This window comes from Sinocyclocheilus grahami, unplaced genomic scaffold (assembly GCF_001515645.1).
Source record: "Sinocyclocheilus grahami isolate Dianchi unplaced genomic scaffold, SAMN03320097.WGS_v1.1 scaffold365.1, whole genome shotgun sequence".
NCBI lineage: Eukaryota > Metazoa > Chordata > Actinopteri > Cypriniformes > Cyprinidae > Sinocyclocheilus > Sinocyclocheilus grahami.
The window spans coordinates 486,382-504,099 of record NW_015505544.1 but is presented as its reverse complement, the minus strand read 5'-3'; the positions used below and the strand labels follow the sequence as shown (position 1 = coordinate 504,099).

General features: G+C 37.6%; 1 protein-coding gene and 1 non-coding gene across 2 annotated transcripts; one reads left to right on the top strand and one right to left on the bottom strand.

Moving 5' to 3' along the window:
• The first annotated feature begins 2,565 nt into the window (after window positions 1–2,565).
• trnat-agu (transfer RNA threonine (anticodon AGU)) lies at window positions 2,566–2,639 on the top strand. The gene has a single exon. It is a non-coding gene; the product is annotated as a tRNA-Thr (tRNA).
• Window positions 2,640–9,174: 6,535 nt separating this feature from the next.
• LOC107549193 (T-complex protein 1 subunit epsilon-like) lies at window positions 9,175–17,650 on the bottom strand. Its single transcript, XM_016230184.1, has 10 exons — window positions 17,413–17,650; window positions 16,975–17,035; window positions 16,732–16,896; window positions 13,496–13,694; window positions 13,223–13,415; window positions 12,986–13,135; window positions 10,178–10,297; window positions 9,746–9,931; window positions 9,496–9,633; window positions 9,175–9,392 (listed from the first exon to the last, which is right to left on the bottom strand). The coding sequence occupies exons 1-10, from the start codon at window positions 17,515–17,517 to the stop codon at window positions 9,192–9,194; spliced, it is 1,518 nt and encodes a 505-aa protein (XP_016085670.1). The 5' UTR covers window positions 17,518–17,650; the 3' UTR covers window positions 9,175–9,191.
• Between the last annotated feature and the right edge of the window lie 68 nt (window positions 17,651–17,718).

Genomic DNA, 17,718 nt, shown 5'->3' with positions numbered 1-17,718 from the left:
ATGTATTTGAGCCTCTGTCTTCTCTATATATCAGCCACTTATCCTGTGGGTTTATCCCTGTAAGAGGATCCACCAGCAGGATGGGTGCTGCGACCCTAAGCGTGCTCTCCGGCTTGTGTGTCGCCATGTCTGACAGAAGAGCAACATGGTGCTATATTGAGAGCTCAAAGAGTAAAAGCATGTTGATAGCAATGCCAAGGTCATAAGTTCAATTCCCAGGGAATGCATGAGCGGATAAAAATGTGTACATTCAATGCAATGTAAGTCGCTTTGGAAAAATTGTCTGCCAAATGCATAAAAAAGAGAAAAAAGTGTGGAAAGATGCCTTGTGGGTATTTTGGGTCATGGGGTCTCTTGGTACATCTGAAGTCCTCTTTTGAAATGAATTATAACCATAGAACTTTGCGACCAGATTAGATTAATATTAAAGTTTGAATTTTAACTTTGTAGAATTAAGCCTCAAGTGAAATTTTCTTCCTTCCAATAATAAACACAATTTGACACTTAAACTTAATCCTGAATATTCATCTTGCCAGATATATTAACGTAAATAAGAGTGTTTTACCTTTATAATGTCCTTGTGAGTTTTTTTGTCTATTCATCACTGCAATATTAAATCCACTTCTGCCTCAGAGTGATAAAATGTAATTAATAGCAATTAATTATTCCTCACAATTACAACCTGTTCTCCCAATTTTAACTTTAAATCTCACAATGTAATTTAATATCTCACTAATGCAGCTTAATGTCTTGTAATTGTGACTTTATATCTTACAATTGTTGTAATTGTATAATTAAAAAAATGTTTCACTTTTTTTTAACTAAAGTGGAAACAGGTTTCCATACAAATCATCTTAATGGGAACTTAATTAACCCCGATTTCAATTGAACTGAATTCTGGCATCTTGTTTGACCTTTCTAACAAAAAAAGGAATATCTTGGTTTTCGTGACGGTAGTATTTATCTGATCAGTGGTTTTAGTTAGTTTAAAGGGGTCATATGATGTTGCTAAAAAGAACATTATTTTGTGTATTTGGTGTAATGAAATGTGTTTATGCGGTTTAAGGTTAAAAAAAACATTATTTTCCACATACTGTACATTATTGTTTCTCCTCTATGACAAAAACATTAAAACCCATTATAAACTAGGCCTTTGTTGCATCCAGTGGGGACATAATTACGGATTGTAATGACTTGTACTGTCTTTTTATGCATTGCATCGCGCCGCGTAAACATAAAATCATGTCTGCATTTGTGTTTGGAGAAATGACAAACAACAAGAGCTACTCTACACTGCTCAAAACTCACGTTTGAATCGTCAGTGGCAAATCCTTTAAATATAAAAAACGTACTTACAGTCTGTGAGTCAGAACAGCCGGCATTGTAGTCTACTCTACCAGGATCAGGAAACAGTCCTCCATAAAATGTGTTGCACACATCTGAATATTTGGGTTGAACTGTTCTGGAACAGTGTTGTAAATACAACTTAACCATTGATTTCTAGTCATGTCCTCTTCTGGAAGGCCAAACAAAGTAGTTTCGCTTTCACAACGAAACACACAGCGTTACACACGGCGGCCTTGAATGAGCGGCGGCCGGCGGGCTTAAGAACGGAGTAGCCGGCAGATTCGACGAAGGAGCGGCCGGCGGGCTTGCGGCAACCGCATGTGACGACCCCGGGCTGGACTCCGCTTCGTCCACGGTGAAAGCCGATCCGGCGATCCACTGCGCGAAGTTGATGTATTCAGCTCCAGGCATGACGAAGCGGATATCGTCCTCTTTTGGAAGGCCAAACAAAATAGTTTCGCTTTCACAACGAAACACACAGCGCCTTCACGACATGGCGGCAGCAACAATACTACAGCGAGAATAAAAGTTACGCCGCATTTCTTTGTGTGAACATTTGGGCGGCGTTATGTAAATCTTCCCACATCGTGATGTAGATATGTGGGGGCGTGTTAGAACGAGCTGTTTTAGGTAGGTGTGGTTGACTCTTAACTTTTATAAAGAATATCTCTTTGGATTTGAGACTTAAGTCTTTGGCACTTTACAGATCTTCTTTATGCACCAAGAGCTTGTAACACTCCAAAGAGAAAGGAAAACTTGAAATCGCATCATATGACCCCTTAAAGTGATGTTGTGCAAACGAACAAGGGTAGATTAGAAATAAACGCGCTCCGTGATGCTATAAGACCTATCATTCTGATCAAGTATTCGATGCGATGATGGTGAATTGTTTTTCTGAAACGTCTTTATTTTTAATTTCCCATGATTCATTCAACACTTTAATTGGAACATTAAAGGAAGACTGAACGGTACCAACCATAACATAAATTTCACAAAAGATTTTCACAATTTGCATTGATCGTGTCAGAATATTACATGTCACGAAGATAAAAGTTATGTGTCAACTCCTCTGGCTATTACAGATATTATAATTATGATGTGCTTAGTGATAAAGTGTGTTAGACAAAAGGACTCCGAATATTGAATGAATGCCGGAAGCTTGATAACAACTGATTTTCGCTTAGGAAAAAAAGGCTGTAATGTTCCGCGTGCGCACGTGGCGCCGTGGCTTAGTTGGTTAAAGCGCCTGTCTAGTAAACAGGAGATCCTGGGTTCGAATCCCAGCGGTGCCTTTTAAATGCATTTCATTAAACCTTTACTTTTACACTCAACTAATAATAATGATTACTCATTATTCTTTTTATTCAAGGAAATATCTCTCAGGTTTTGTCATTTTAATGCCAGATTATGTTTAGGCACGTACATGGCTACAAAAAAGGGATAATCCAAATCTATGTTTAAAACGTACCATAGGCTTGCCTGCAAAATTCAAAGAGTCAAACTATTATTAAACACGAAACAATTAATAAAATAGCAAGAAAGGTAACATACCAAAATATTTTACCATTGTTTTGGGCAACATAATCTTTGATAACTTTACAAAATAAATTGCAATAATTTTAACATATATACAGTATATCATAACACAATAATAAAAAAAATTAAACGAATGGTCTACCCTTGTTTTAAAGCTGACCCTTGTCAGAAAATGTAGTGTTGACTTGTATCTCTCAACAGCAATTTTAGTTTGTATGACAGAAAAAACATCAACCGTCTCTTAATCTCTTTTCCTCCTTTTGTAGTGGACCCAGAGCTTTCTCTGAAATCAAAATCAGGTACCGCACGCCCTCTGGAGGCAACCCGTCAATAGAGACGATTATTTCCAGTTTTATTATGCATGCAGCCGACGCAATACATGAAATATTTGACTTTTAGAAATTCATTTGTCAAACCACAGGACCATTGAAATAGTGATTTAAAGTCGTAAACTTAGTAAAACTCAAGAAAAGTAGTCACATATTCTTCGTTATGCATGTCTACAATTCACGTAATGTCATAAATAACTGCAAACATAAAACATATAACTGCAAACACTGTATGTATTTTTTTAAATTTAAATAGATATCAATTAAAAAAAAATAACTTAATAATTATTATTATAGCAAAGGACGTTTAGATTTATAATAGGACGACCATGCCTTCAAGTGCAGGATACGCAATAAAGATTACACATCTGCACTCCACTATAAATCCATATTTGAATCTAAATAATTTTGCTAACTCATGATGAATAGCAGCTATGCATCATTTCATGGTGGGCGTTGCTAAAAGGGACAAACGGTGTAATCTGCTGTCTGTGTTGTTCAGCGACGTGAGGAGTCGGATTTCAGCCTTCCGTTTCCTCACAGCGAAATAAATCCGAGGTTCAGCCGAATGCATGCATTTCCATAACTGCAGAGAGCTAACCAGTGTAGAACGCGGTGTTGCCAACTTAGCAATTCTGTTGCTAAATTTAGCAACTTTTCAGACTACCCTAGCAACTTTTTCTTCCAAAAGCACCTAGCAACATATTTAGCTATTTTTAAAATTAATTTGGCAACTTTTAGCAACTTTTGATAAGTGACTCAAACTACAAAAAGGCACAATTTACCATTTAAATTACACAAAAAGAGAAAATCCAAAGATGCTTAGCAGTACACACATCACAGGAATTAAGTTAGCTGCTATTTGCAATTGTTTAATTTAATAGTAATAATAATAATTTCATAATTGAATACGGTTATTGTTCATTTATGAGACACTTTGTTAGTAGCTTGTACTTGCGATTGTTGATGAGTTAGTTACTAACTCATCAACAATCGCAGGTTGTTTTTCCAAATTTTTTTTTTTACATATTTTTCTTACAGTGTACTAACTGTTAGTATAGCCTCATTTATGAGACACTTTGTTAGTAGCTTGTACTTGCGATTGTTGATGAGTTAGTTACTAACTCATCAACAATCGCAGGTTGTTTTTCCAAATTTTTTTTTTTTTACATATTTTTCTTACAGTGTACTAACGGTTAGTATAGCCTACTGTAAGAAAAATATGTAGAAAAAATGGAAAAGGTGCTAGTAATTTTCCAGGACATTATCCGTTGTAACCCGAAAATGCGTAATTAAAAATGCAGGTAAAAAAAGAACCTGTGGAAAAATCAATACAGAAAATTCCTTCATATTAACATAGTAGATTGTGCACTATTTTTTTTACAGACTTTTCTTAGAGTGTAGCATACTAACTAACTACCAATACACTGCTTAAAAGTGTAATTGTTCAGAATTTGTAGTTTTACTTGCTAATGATAATAATAAAAAAAACGTAAATTGTAATCGTTTAAAAATGTGTAAGCTTTCGATAATTCAGTGTATTTAAAAATTGTTATTTATATTTTAATATTATATTATTCCTTTATATTATTACGAACAAATCTAAATGAACATATACAAATATATGTTTTTGCTGAGATTTGACAATTTTGCGTCATGATTACGTAATGACGTCATCCCTCAATGACATCACAACATCATTTAGCAACTTTTAGCAACAAATCAACCTTCTTTTAGCAACTTCCCCTGAAAATCAGTTTGCAACACTGGTAGAACGCGGTGTGCGTCGTTGTCCGTAGCTGCATTACGCGCTGCTTTACCGAATCTTTGTCGCGAGTCCTTTTGCTTTGAACGCTCTGACTGTCCAAACCCACACTTGAATGGAGTTACATATTGAATGAGTTACATACATAAGTGAATCACGTGATTCATTCACCTTTTTCTTTTTAGAGACTGCAGAATGTGGAACATTCAAGTGCCAAATCTAAATGTTAAGCTATTTAATTCCATCTGCTGCCAAAATTGTACTTGCAGAGTCTAAAAAGTGTTATTGGTGTATTTGACAGAGAGTTGCCGTCTGTAAATCAAAGTACAGACTGTTGATTTCATGTTCACCCAGCAGAAGGTTCCCATAAGGTTAGCACATAGGCCTGCCGCGGTTATTTTTCGGGGAGCATTATAATAATATTCTAGGAACGTTACTCGGTCTTGTAACCGAAAACAAACCTATAGAACGTTACAGGGAGTTTTTGTAACAACCTAAAGAGAACGTTCTTGGAGAATACTTATGTTTTATTTTGATGAAAAAAAGTTTTGCGGGGTAATTCCAGTTCGCGAATCAGATTTTTTCCCCCACGAAATAAATATTGTATACACGAAATAATATTACAAATGATGTAGCTACCATATTTGATACACAACATATCTAAAAGGTATATTATTAATGTATTATTAAGAGCATTCCGTTTAATAAAAAAATAATACTTAGGCCTACAGTTGGTATAGAAAAGAACTTTACAATAATCACATTTTGTTGCTTTGCAGCCTGAAATGATGACAAGTACAGTTTTTGTTTTATCCAGCTGTATTTACTCAGTGCAACTTATAACATCCAAGTGAAATATTTAACACCAACATGTCAGAAAGAAAAGAAAACAAAAACCAGAATTGAGTTGAAAAAAGGATCACCCCCTTGTGTCAGTATTTTGTTGAACCACCTTTTACTTTAATTACAGCCTTTAGTCTGTTGGGATTTGTCTCTTTGCACATCTAGACTTTGCAATATTTGCCCACTCTTCTTAGCAGAACTGCTCAAGTTCAATCAAATCTGATGGTGAGTGTTTGACTGCAGTCTTCAAGTCATTCCACAGATTTTCAATGGGGTTTCAGTCTGGGCTCTGACTATGCCATGCAAGAACATTCTCCCTTTTCTCCTTCAACCACTGTGTGCTCAGGTTTGCTGTGTGGTTTGGGTCACTTGTCATGCACCTTCTTCCCCCTTTTTATTTTGCCTCATCTGTTTTTCCTTGTATCCTGACAAGTGCTCCAGTCCCTGCTGCAGAGAAACACCCCCATAACAGGATATTACCACCTCCATGCTTTATTGGAGGAATGCTGTTATTTGGATGGCGAGCTGTAATATATTTGGCGAGGCCAAATTTTAGTCTCATCTGCCTCAGAATCTTCAAGGTGCATTTTGGCAAAGCTCAGTCGTGACTGCATGTGGCCTTTCTAGAGTGAGGAGTGTCTTTTTTTCCATACAAGCCACATTTGTGGAGAATTTGTGATATTGTTGTCACATGCACACAATGACCACTCTTTGTCATAAGTTCCTTCAACTGCTTCAGAGTTACTGTAGGCCTCTTGGTCGCCTCTCTGATCAGTTTCCTCCTGGCTCTTTCATCCAGTTTGGCGCGACGTCCTGATCCAGGGAGGGTCTGTGTTGTACCAAATACCTTCCACTTCTTATAGACTTCACTGTGCTTCTAGACATTGATAAAGCCTTTGAAATTTTAGCTATCCATCTCCTGACTTGTGCCTGTCCACAACTTTATCCCGGAGATCTTTGGACAGTGCCTTGCCACCCATAGTTGATTGTTTGCTTCAGTTGCACTACCAAGCGAATCAAAATGACCACAGCTGATCACAGTTGAAAATCAAATGGCTTTGTGTGCCATTGAGAAGGTGATTAGCTACACCTGATTGAGTTTACAAGTCATTTTTAGGAAGGGGGTGTGATCCTTTCTCTAACTCAGTGATTCTGTTTCTTAAAAAATGTTCTGACATGTTGGTGTTAAATCTTTCACTTAGATGTAATAAGTTGCACTGAGTAAATACAGCTGGATAAAACAAAAACGGTGTCCGTCTTCATTTCTGGTTGCGAAGCAACAAAATGTGATTATTATTAAGGGGGTGACTCTTTTCTATACCCACTGTACATACATACATACATACATTAAAAATACATGATCACAGCACAAATAAACATCAGTGGTCTTATTGAATCACATTATAAAGTTGTAGATTTAAAAAATATATTTTTGCATTAAGTAAAACATGAAAAGATTATGGGTTTATCATTTATTTTCCCCCTCATAATCGCCATTGAGATTTTAAAATATATTGCATCATGGTTTGCAACTATATATTGAAACATATTGGCCTCCATTTATAGTTGTGACAAGGGATACCCCACATACTGTCACAAATTTTTTTATTTAATTTGATTTATTATTTAAGAAAAGGCATACAGTTTTTGTTTCAGTTTATAAAACGGATAGTTCCGGTCCTTGATTCTGATTGGCTGAGCCACGTTCGAAGCTGTTGTAAATTACTCTACAAACATACACCTTTGTTTACGTTTGCTTTGTTAAATTTTCTGCTCTCATGTCTTGAATTTGTGATCATTCTGAATGTATTTTAATAGACTGAATCATGCAGTGAAAGAGCGCACTGTAAATGCGCACGCGCACTAGACTTCACGTAATGCCTGCACTCTGAAGGTGTTTTGAATGATTTTTTGCGCCGTGAGAATATTGAGCAAAATAGCTCACTTGTCATGGTGTTACTTAACTATATCATGTTATGAATAAACTAAACATTGTGAGCTTTTACCTCAGTGTGTTTCTTTTGAGTTTATGTGTGCTGTTATGCTCATTTGTTCTGAAGTCTCGAGACAAAGAGACAAGCAGAGTGAGCCTCTGAGAAAAAAAATCTTCGGTCTGTCCAATGATTGTAAAGTCATTAGGTCCGTCAGACTTAAGACATTTTAGCCGTAATGTGACCAAAAATATTTAAGACCCATCGAATCAGAATTTAAGACATTTTAAGGACCCGCGGACACCCTGATATACACATATTGTTGCCACGGTAAGGATTGTTTCATGGATAAGCTTTATTTAATTTGCTCCCATCAAATACTTTACATAATCAGATCACAATTCTCTTTAAAACGGTCACAGCATGTTCTATTTAACAGCATTTGTAGTATCTTATTACAATGTAGTATTCAGTCTAATATGCTTTTATCTGAATTTCAGTCCTAATAAAGAAGAAATAATAAATGGGTGCAAATGTATTCTGAACCCTCTGTATTAATAAACCTATTTCAGGGTCATAAACTTTGCACAATCAGTTAATGTTTATTTTTCTCTTACTTTTAACCAAGGTGACTACACTACACTAGAGACAAGACTGAAGGAAAAGTGCACTGCTGACTTCCAAGTGAAGATCTTCCCAAATCAGACACATGGGTTTGTCCATCGCAAAAGAGAAGACATTAATCCAGATGATAAACCCTATATAGAGGAGGCCAGGGCAGATATGATCAACTGGTTGATTAAGTACATGTGAACTGCAGTGGGTTAAAATAACCGAGTTAAAAGTCAAAGTCTGATGATACAAATCAATCAATGTGATTGACTTCAAATCCATTTGAACACTTTTGCAGTTCTGTGTATATTTTGAATGATGGCACTTTTGAACTCTACTCAAGATTCAAACATTAAATGTAACTTTCAGGATTGTAAATTAAAATTGAGCAATTGGGAAAAAAAAAAAAAAAAAAAAGATACTGTTAACTTTGTTCAATGAGGAATCCTGGAAAGAAATCGTATCATCGTTTCCACAAAAATATTAAGCCACACAATTGTTTTAAACATTCATAATGAGAACAAATGTTCCTTGAACACCAAACCAGCATATTAGAACGAATTCTGAAGGATCATGTGACACTGAAGACTGGAGTAATGATGCTGAAAATTTAGGTTAGCATTACAGGAATAAATTACATTTGAAAATATATTCAAATAGAAAAGTTATTTTAAATTGTAATAATATTTCACAATATTACTTTTAACAAATAAATGCAGCTTTTCCCCCCACTTTCCACAAGTACTAAAAATATGATTCTTTACTTGCCGTTTTTCATAAAATTCATAAATCTGCTCAAGTATTTTCATCTTTATTTACAGTTTCATATCAATAACGCAAGTCCATACCATTTGTTGATAAATGCAGGCAGTCAATTCCAAGTGCAGGGTTGTTTTCCTTGACCTGTTGGGCTCTGACCTCGGTCATTGTTTGAATGGGGTTCAAACCACTGTTCTCAGCAAGTGCCATAGGAATGACCTCCAGAGCATCAGCGAACGCTCTCATGGCATACTGTTCCAGAGAGGGGCACTGGAATAGAAGCAGAATATTTTAAACATAGGCTTAAAAAAAAACTCTTGCACCTCAGGGATTGAAAGCGTATGGAGTACAGATGACTCCAAAAATAGTGTACCTTATCAGCTGCCTGGTTGACTGCAAGAGCGCAGGAGATCTCGGAGGCACCGCCACCATACACAATGCGGTTATCCCTCACGAGGTTACGGATGACGCACACAGCATCATGGAGAGCTCTCTTAGCCTCTTCAATAATCTAAACGATTCAGATGAATAGGCGAAGGAGATGACAAAATTGTAACAGTGATACAAAAACAGATTTAATGAGGGGGAAAAAACATCCCAACTTAGCACTTAAAACTCTTTACCATTTTGTTCCCGCCACGGATAAAGATCGTCACAGCTCTGGAGTTCTTGCATTCCTCAATAACCAGCATTCTGTCTTTAGTGGTCCCAAAGCAGATTTCCTTCACCAGCCCAGCACTCCCCAACTTCTCTGGTGTCAGCTCGCTGAATCGGGGTACGATACGTCCTCCGGTAGCAATGGCGATGAGCTGGAAACAAATCAAATCTCAGTTTGTTCACTTTCCCAACAGACATTAGTAACCCATCTGTGCTACTGACAGAGAGATACACAACCATATAAAAAAAAGTCGGGGTTCAGTTCTTGTGCAAGAAATTAATACTTCTATTCAGCATCAGCATGGAAGCAATAAATTGATCAAATGTGACAGTAAAGACATTTATAATGTTACAGAAGATTTCCATCTCAAATAAACACTGTTCTGGTTTTTACAAACCTCAATCTCAGGTCCACCGACCCAGCGGATTGCAGGAAGCTCATTCTGCAGAAGTAAGTGATTGGCTTCATCATCAAATCCCCACTGGCAGATGGCAAGATTAGCCCCGTTCTCCTTGACCTTTAGAAGATGCGTTTTAAAAATACACAAAGAATTAGATTCAATTATACGGTCAGTGACAAATTTGTCTTTTTTTTTTTACCAAAAGATCTTCTTAAATGCACACAAAAACTGATTAGAAGCATTAACACGTCAATGTAAAATAAAACCCAACTTCTATTAAAAGCTTCCCGTTTTATATATATATTTTTCTGAATAATTCCCTTCCATTTTATAGCTTTACAAAAATACTCTAATCATAAATAAACAAAGCTAAATTATTTTATACATATTAAATACTAGAGCCCGACCGAAATGTTTTTTTGGGGCCGATACCGATACTAGGGAGTAAATAAAAGGCCGATATCGATATATCGGCCGATATTCTTTGTGTATATTATAGTACAATACCAGTCAAAAGTTTGGACACTTTCCCATTCGTGTGTCCAAACATTTGACTGGTACTATATATAGAATACAGTATATACATAAACAGAATATGAATATATATATATATACACAGTGGGTACGGAAAGTATTCAGACCCCCTTAAATTTTTCACTCTTTGTTATATTGCAGCCATTTGCTAAAATCATATTCAACTTTATTCCGTTGAAGTTTTTCACTTCGGAACATTCATTCACGGATTTGCGCTACTGTCTTCACACACAGACGAAACTTACTAGAGAAGTGTAAAGTGTGACATAATATACCTCTGTAAATAAATACAATATAAACGGGGATGCACCGAAATGACAATTCTTGGCTGAAGCCAAAACCGAACAAAACTAAACACTGGGCCGAATACCGATTTACCTTTTCTTTTCTTTTTTCACCATTGCATAAATTAAAAAGCCAAAATATGCTTTTTACTGTTTTGTCTTGCTTTTCAAAATTTTTTTTAAATCAATTACAGAACAACAATTTAAAAATATTTAACACTGAACATTTTTAACATTCTAGCTTACACTATACCAACAAAGCACAATTTAACTTAAAATTAATAAGTTAGTAAAATAATTTTTGGCCATCAGACCCCCTTCTTGAATCAGGCATGTATTTTTTTTACTGTACAATTAAAAGCAGCCTTGCTGAGAAGAGACTTCTTAAAACATTAGAAAATATTACAGATCCTAATTTGAACACTATGTGTGAATGTGATAATCAATTGTATTAAAACAGAGCTGTTTTTTGTCTTTATTATTGTCTTTTTATTTTATTTTACAGAACAACAGTAAAATGACAATACTAACATTTATGAATGTTGATAAGAGTTCTTGCTTTTTCTCAACTTTTATTTTGGCGGAAACGCGCAGAAAGACCTCAATGCTTATTTTTGTTGACAACAGATTTATAAATGAGTCTCATTACGAATTCTTTGTATGTATCGCATTGTCACATGCCTTGTAAAAATTCATAAAAATGTGACTGAGCAACTGACGACTGTATCAGCTCAGATTTTCCTCACGCTTTGGACTTTGAACCCTAGTTAACAAGCAGATTTGCTTTGAGTTCGTGCAGCGCTGTCAGAATACATGCAATGCGCGCGTGTATTAGAAAACAACGTTCCGCAGTTTATTTACTAAGGCCATTTCACAATTTCAATCATCATACAGTATGGACTTTGAACCTTAGTTAACAAGCAGATTTGCTTTGAGTTCGTGCAGCGCTGTCAGAATACATGCAATGCGCGCGTGTATTAGAAAACAACGTTTTCTTTACTAAGAAAAGTTTATTTACTAAGGCCATTTCACAATTTCAATCATCATACAGTAACCAGCAACAATCACCCCTTCCTCTTCTCATTGAAGACACGCGATGCAGTCCTAAACAGTCTCTCGCTGTCGGTGCTTGTAATGATTTTTGCGTCTTTCTCCGACAGTTTAAATGCTTCCACACTGCAGTTGACGAACATTCGATGCATCCCTAAATAGAAATTCACTTCTCGCGCACTTTAATGTCCTTTGAATGTAACGTGTACGTTCCCTTGGAACTGGAATCATGGCGGAATTTCATGTGAAGTCCACTGCGCGGGGCACTTACGGTCGAATAAGACCACGCTTGAATGCTGCCTGAACGAGACCTCCTTATGGAAGTGAAAGTGTTGACTGGTGTCACTACCTCATGAAAGCGTTGGCGGATCTCCACCAAATTCGGGGGATCCCTTCAGCTCGAGGAGCCCTCTCGAACGCCACCCTCTGTGCGTCGGTAGCCCCCCGGGATCGCTTGATCGGTCGGCGCCGGACCGCGAATTTAACCGCCCGTAACTCCCGAACCCTGGGGGCTATCAACGCAGGGGTGGTCTCATTCAAAAGTGGGCCTCTAGAAGTACACTCGATTCGCGTTCGAGAGGGTTCCTCGAGCTGAAGGGATCCCCCGAATTTGGTGCGGATTCGCCGCGCTGCAACAGAAATATGGCCGGTCAAAGTTTCAATGGTTTTCCATAGACTAAGCTTTAAAGTGTTTCATCCAGGTCTGCAGTAGCAAACAATAGAGTGCGCTCTGCTGGACAAACTAAGTAATTACACAATTCCAAGCATTTTATCTGCGTTATATATGCTCTGTATTTCGGCAAAAGGCTCATATCGGCCGATAACATCGGCAAAACGATATATCGGTCAGGCTCTATTAAATACAAAAATAATGAATTAAAACAATGCCTCAATTACCTCAGGAAAGTGTGCAAACAGAAGCATAGAATATACAAACCTGACGAATCATTTCCTCAAACTTGTCCTTCTCGTACTTCTGCAGAGCTTTGTAGTCCTCAACTGAGGTCACGTCAAGCTTATGCTTGGTTTTGGGCTTGGGGGGCTCAAATGGGCAGGTGAGGATGGCGATTTTTGTGTCTTTCAGTACCTGCATGTACAACATGCTTATTGACAAAGACCTTACATATGATAATCATGCCATGCATGTGCAACCAGGAATGAATATTAATAGTACCTTGGGCATCTGAGGGTGGCTGAACTCTTTGTCCACAATGACACCTTTGATGAGCTGAGTGTCCTCTAGTTTACCACCGACTTTTCCTTCAACTTTGATAAGCTCAAAGTCGACATCCTTCCTCTCCATGTCGGCCACTGTCAGGATGGCATTGACGGCGATCTCTGCCATCTGTCTGTGGCATCGGTTGATTCTACAAACAAAACAAGTGATTTTCCTTATAATATTCTCATGAACTGTTAATTTAAAAAGACTGGCAAGACAGACACTCACACTTTGGATCCTAGCGTGGTCATGGCTGTTTGAATAAGAGGCTCTGTGTTGATGGGATCCACTGGGAAACTATCACTAATTTTGTCAAGCTGCTCAATGGCGATCTTTGCGGCCTGGTCATAACCATCGGTGATCCTGATGGGGTGAATGCCTCGGTCTAACAGCTGCTCGGCCTGCTCTAGAAGAGCTCCAGCCAAAACTACAGGGCCAAACAGACACATTAGACCACAACGCTGCACAGAGTAAGCAAAAAAAATATTTTTAAACATATTTATGAGGCACATATTACAATTAAAAGATGTTATATACTGTCTACAAGACATCAAACTTAATCTATAAAACAAACACTACATTTAAAAAGTTTAGTTTTTTCCCCCCAATGTTTTTTTAAGTCTCATTCTGACAAAGGCTGAATTTATTTAATGCAAAATACAGTAAAAACAGTAACATTGAGAAATATCATTAAGATTTAAAAGAACTGTTTTCAATTTTAATATATTTTAAAATGTGATAAATGTCAAAGCTGTATTTTCAGCAGTCATTACTGTAGTCTTCAGTGTCACCTCTGACTAGGGATGAGTACCGATATTTAATCGGTACTCGGAACTCGGTATTTAATCGGTCCCCGGGCTAAATTATGAAAGACCGGAGTATCGATAAGCTCTGACATTAACGGTTCTGCTATTGGTACTGGAGAAATTAATAAAACAAACATACATTTATTATTGCTATATATACACACATTATCTTGCAAATTCTATCTCACCAGAGTCGCCAGCTGTTTTTCAAACATTTGTCTATGATGCATTTTTGCTATTCGCAATACAGAAGCGAGATCGCGCTCACGCAGAGGAGCTTCAGCACGCGCAACATGAAAGCCCTGTTTAATTATGATAGAAGAGAGAACTAAACATTCAATCATCTGGTTACACTTTAGGCCTGTGGCTGTTTTATTAAGCTAATTTTATTTTTTTTAATTTCGATTTTGGCTTCTAAGGATTATACAAAAGAAGACATGAGGTAAAGCTATTAAAAATTAAATTATTACACCGAGTGTTAAACTGGTACTGGTAAAAACTGGTCCAATGTTCCCCTTCTTAGTCCCTAGACGCCTAACAACCAAAGGAGGGTCGTAACAGCAATACAGAAGCGAGATCGTGCTCACGCAAATGTTAATTCAGCTCTTAATTTGTCATTCATATATATATATATATATATATATACTCCTTCAGAAATCATTGTAATATGCTGATCTGGTGCTCAAAAATATTTTTCAATAGTTATTAAAAAAATAGTGATGCTGCTTATTTTTGTGGATTTTTAAAATGATTTCTTTGATGAAAAGAAAACTTTAAATATCAGCCTTTATTAGAAATCTCTAACGTTACCTTTGATCAATTTAAATGCAGGGGTGTAGAACCTCAAATTTAGGCCCTAGCCCGGCCTGTGTCCAACAAGCTTATCAGAATTACCGGCCCGAACCCGACCCGACCGCGTCTTTTTTCCCCTTCTCCCAAAACAGCTTATATAACCGTTTCAGCTATTAAAATAGTTCAGTTTTGTATGTAATAGCAAAGTGATTATATTTCGTTTCTTTTTCGTTAATTTAAAAAACCGTTTGGAGCATTTTTTGTTTGTTAAATAGTTAGTTTTTTTAAAGTAACGACCAAGCGGCAGACAGTGAGCCTATGTTTGATCAATTTAGCCTTCTCAAATCATCACGACTTAAAATGAAATCTATAGATATAAAATAGTTCAAGCATATAACAATGTTTAAACGTTAAACCTAGATAAATGTGCACTATATCCAATAGTTTGTGCGGAGAGTGGAAGCTAAAGCGCGCTTTGCAGGATATGGAGGCGCCGTTTCCTTATAACAGTTTTCTATGGGAGGAAAAAGCTAAACGTGCGTTGCGTTCTTATCCTGGACTCATCTGCACATAAGTATGATTTGTTAATAATGTGTTTTCGGCGTTTGGTCTTTGAAAAACACTGTCTTAATGCATTAAGCCAAATTAAGTGTTTTAAAATGTCCAGAACAGAATGAGGATAGTGCAAAGTAGTCTGTGAAAAAGGTAACTATCTATTTGTCTGTGTAAAGTTTTCCTCTAGGTGATCCAGACCCTCTCAGACTAGACCAGTGAAACGACAGAATTGGATTCCTAAAAAGGCTTCTAGTCTGTGCAGTGAACACTTTGAGCACCTCAGCGCCACCCACGCCCCGCCTCTTTGCCCAGTTTCGATTATCCGGGAGTGACGCGCTGCCAAGATGGCGATGACCGGCTCCTCCCACTTTGGGCTTCAAAAAAGCTCTTCAGAATTCAACGGGTGACGTCATGGACACTACGTCCATGTTTTTTTTACAGTCTATGGGGTGAACAAAGGCCTCCTGTAGCAAATCAATGCGTTTTTGTAAGAAAAATATCCATATTCAAAATGTAATAAGCACTTTAATGTAGCTTGTGCCAACAGTTGTACATGGAAGCAGTTCCGGGATGATGACATACGAGTTCAGCGTTGCGCATGCGTTGGTGAGTCTCGTGAAAACCAACATTTATTAACAGGATCAAAGGAAGCAAAGTTTCCTTACTTTAGCAAAGGAAAACCAGTCTCCTCTTGGCTTATATCGAAATCCTCCGACATTCTTCTTTACAAATCCTCGTTTTGTACTTCTAATTCGTGACCGTTGTTTTGTTTTGATCTCTCCCCTGCGCTTCCGCGTTCATCACTTCTGAGCGGTGCATGTGCAACACCAACTTCCTACGTCATCCGCCCTGAGATGCTTTTGTGTACAACAGTGAGCGCAAGCTAGACTAAATTGATTACGTTTTAAATATGGTTCTTTTTCTTACAAAAACGCATCGATTCACTACAGGAGGCCTTTGTTCACCCTCCGCAGCCGCGTGAGACACTTTTTATTAAGGATGGGCTCTTCTTATTCACTTATTTTGGACTGATGCACTGCAACACCCGCTGAGTGCCATTAAATAGCTTGAAAGATCAAAGACAATTTTTAATATAACTCTGACTGGATTCGTCTGAAAGAAGAAAGTCATATACACCTAGGATGACTTCAGGGTGAGTAATTTATGGGCTAATTTTCCTTTTTGGGTGAACTAACCCTTTAATAAATAAACATGCAGGGGGGAATATGTAGTTTTTTATCAAAGCAACTCTGCATCCCATGTGCAATCAGCTGGTTATTATGTTTAGTAAGAAGCATGGAGAGAACTCACCAACAACACCAGTAGTTCCATCTCCAATTTCATCATCTTGAGACTTGGAGAGTTCTACCATGAGCCTGGCAATCTGATGGTCCACATCCATCATGCTGAGGATCGTTGCACCATCATTAGTTACAGTCACCTCACCATCCTTATCCACCATCATCTTGTCAAGTCCTGTAAACAACAATCATTTGTATTAAGAACACAGCAAGGAACGGACTAGCAAGGCTACGTGCAGAATTGAGCACTTACCATTTGGCCCAAGTGATGTTCTCAGGGTGTTTGCAACTGCTTTTGCTGCCATGATGTGAGACTGAAACGTGCAGGTTTAATATGCGTGTCACAAACAACAAACATCTCGACAGGATTCTTGACAAACAATCATGCGTTAATTAGTAGAAAAATAAAGTCAAGGTACAGTTACAACTGTCTTATGAATAAAAAATAAATAATGTGTTCATGTCTCCCTGACTGCGCATCATGACTCAACACCGCTAGAGGAAGCACATGGACCATCCGCTGGTTGACATGAAGTGCATTATTAATCTCATTAGACAAATAAAAGACATTCTTTCTATGTCAGACTACTGAAGCATATTGTAATAAATACGTATTTAAAACATGAAACAGACTGTGTCGTTCTGGACTACAGATCAGAGAGCGCATTAGCCAGTTAGCTTTTGTAGTTACCTTCAGCGCTTCCAGGCCAGTCAAGCGAGATTTCTTGTCCTGGTCCTTTATGATGATGAACGGCCTTCCATATTCATCGAAGGCAAGGGTCCCGAGTGCGGACATTATTAAACTCCACCCCAACGAAATGCACAACTACGTAAAATGATTTTAAACTAGAGAGTTTAATCCTCTAGATGTGCACCTCGCCGCGCGGATCTGCCGGCTAGTTCTGGAAGAATCTCGGGGAGGGGCGGAGCAAACCAAGTAGAGAATGTTATAACACCCACGGCATTTTCGGGTAAATTAGATAAACGTTGAGTGATT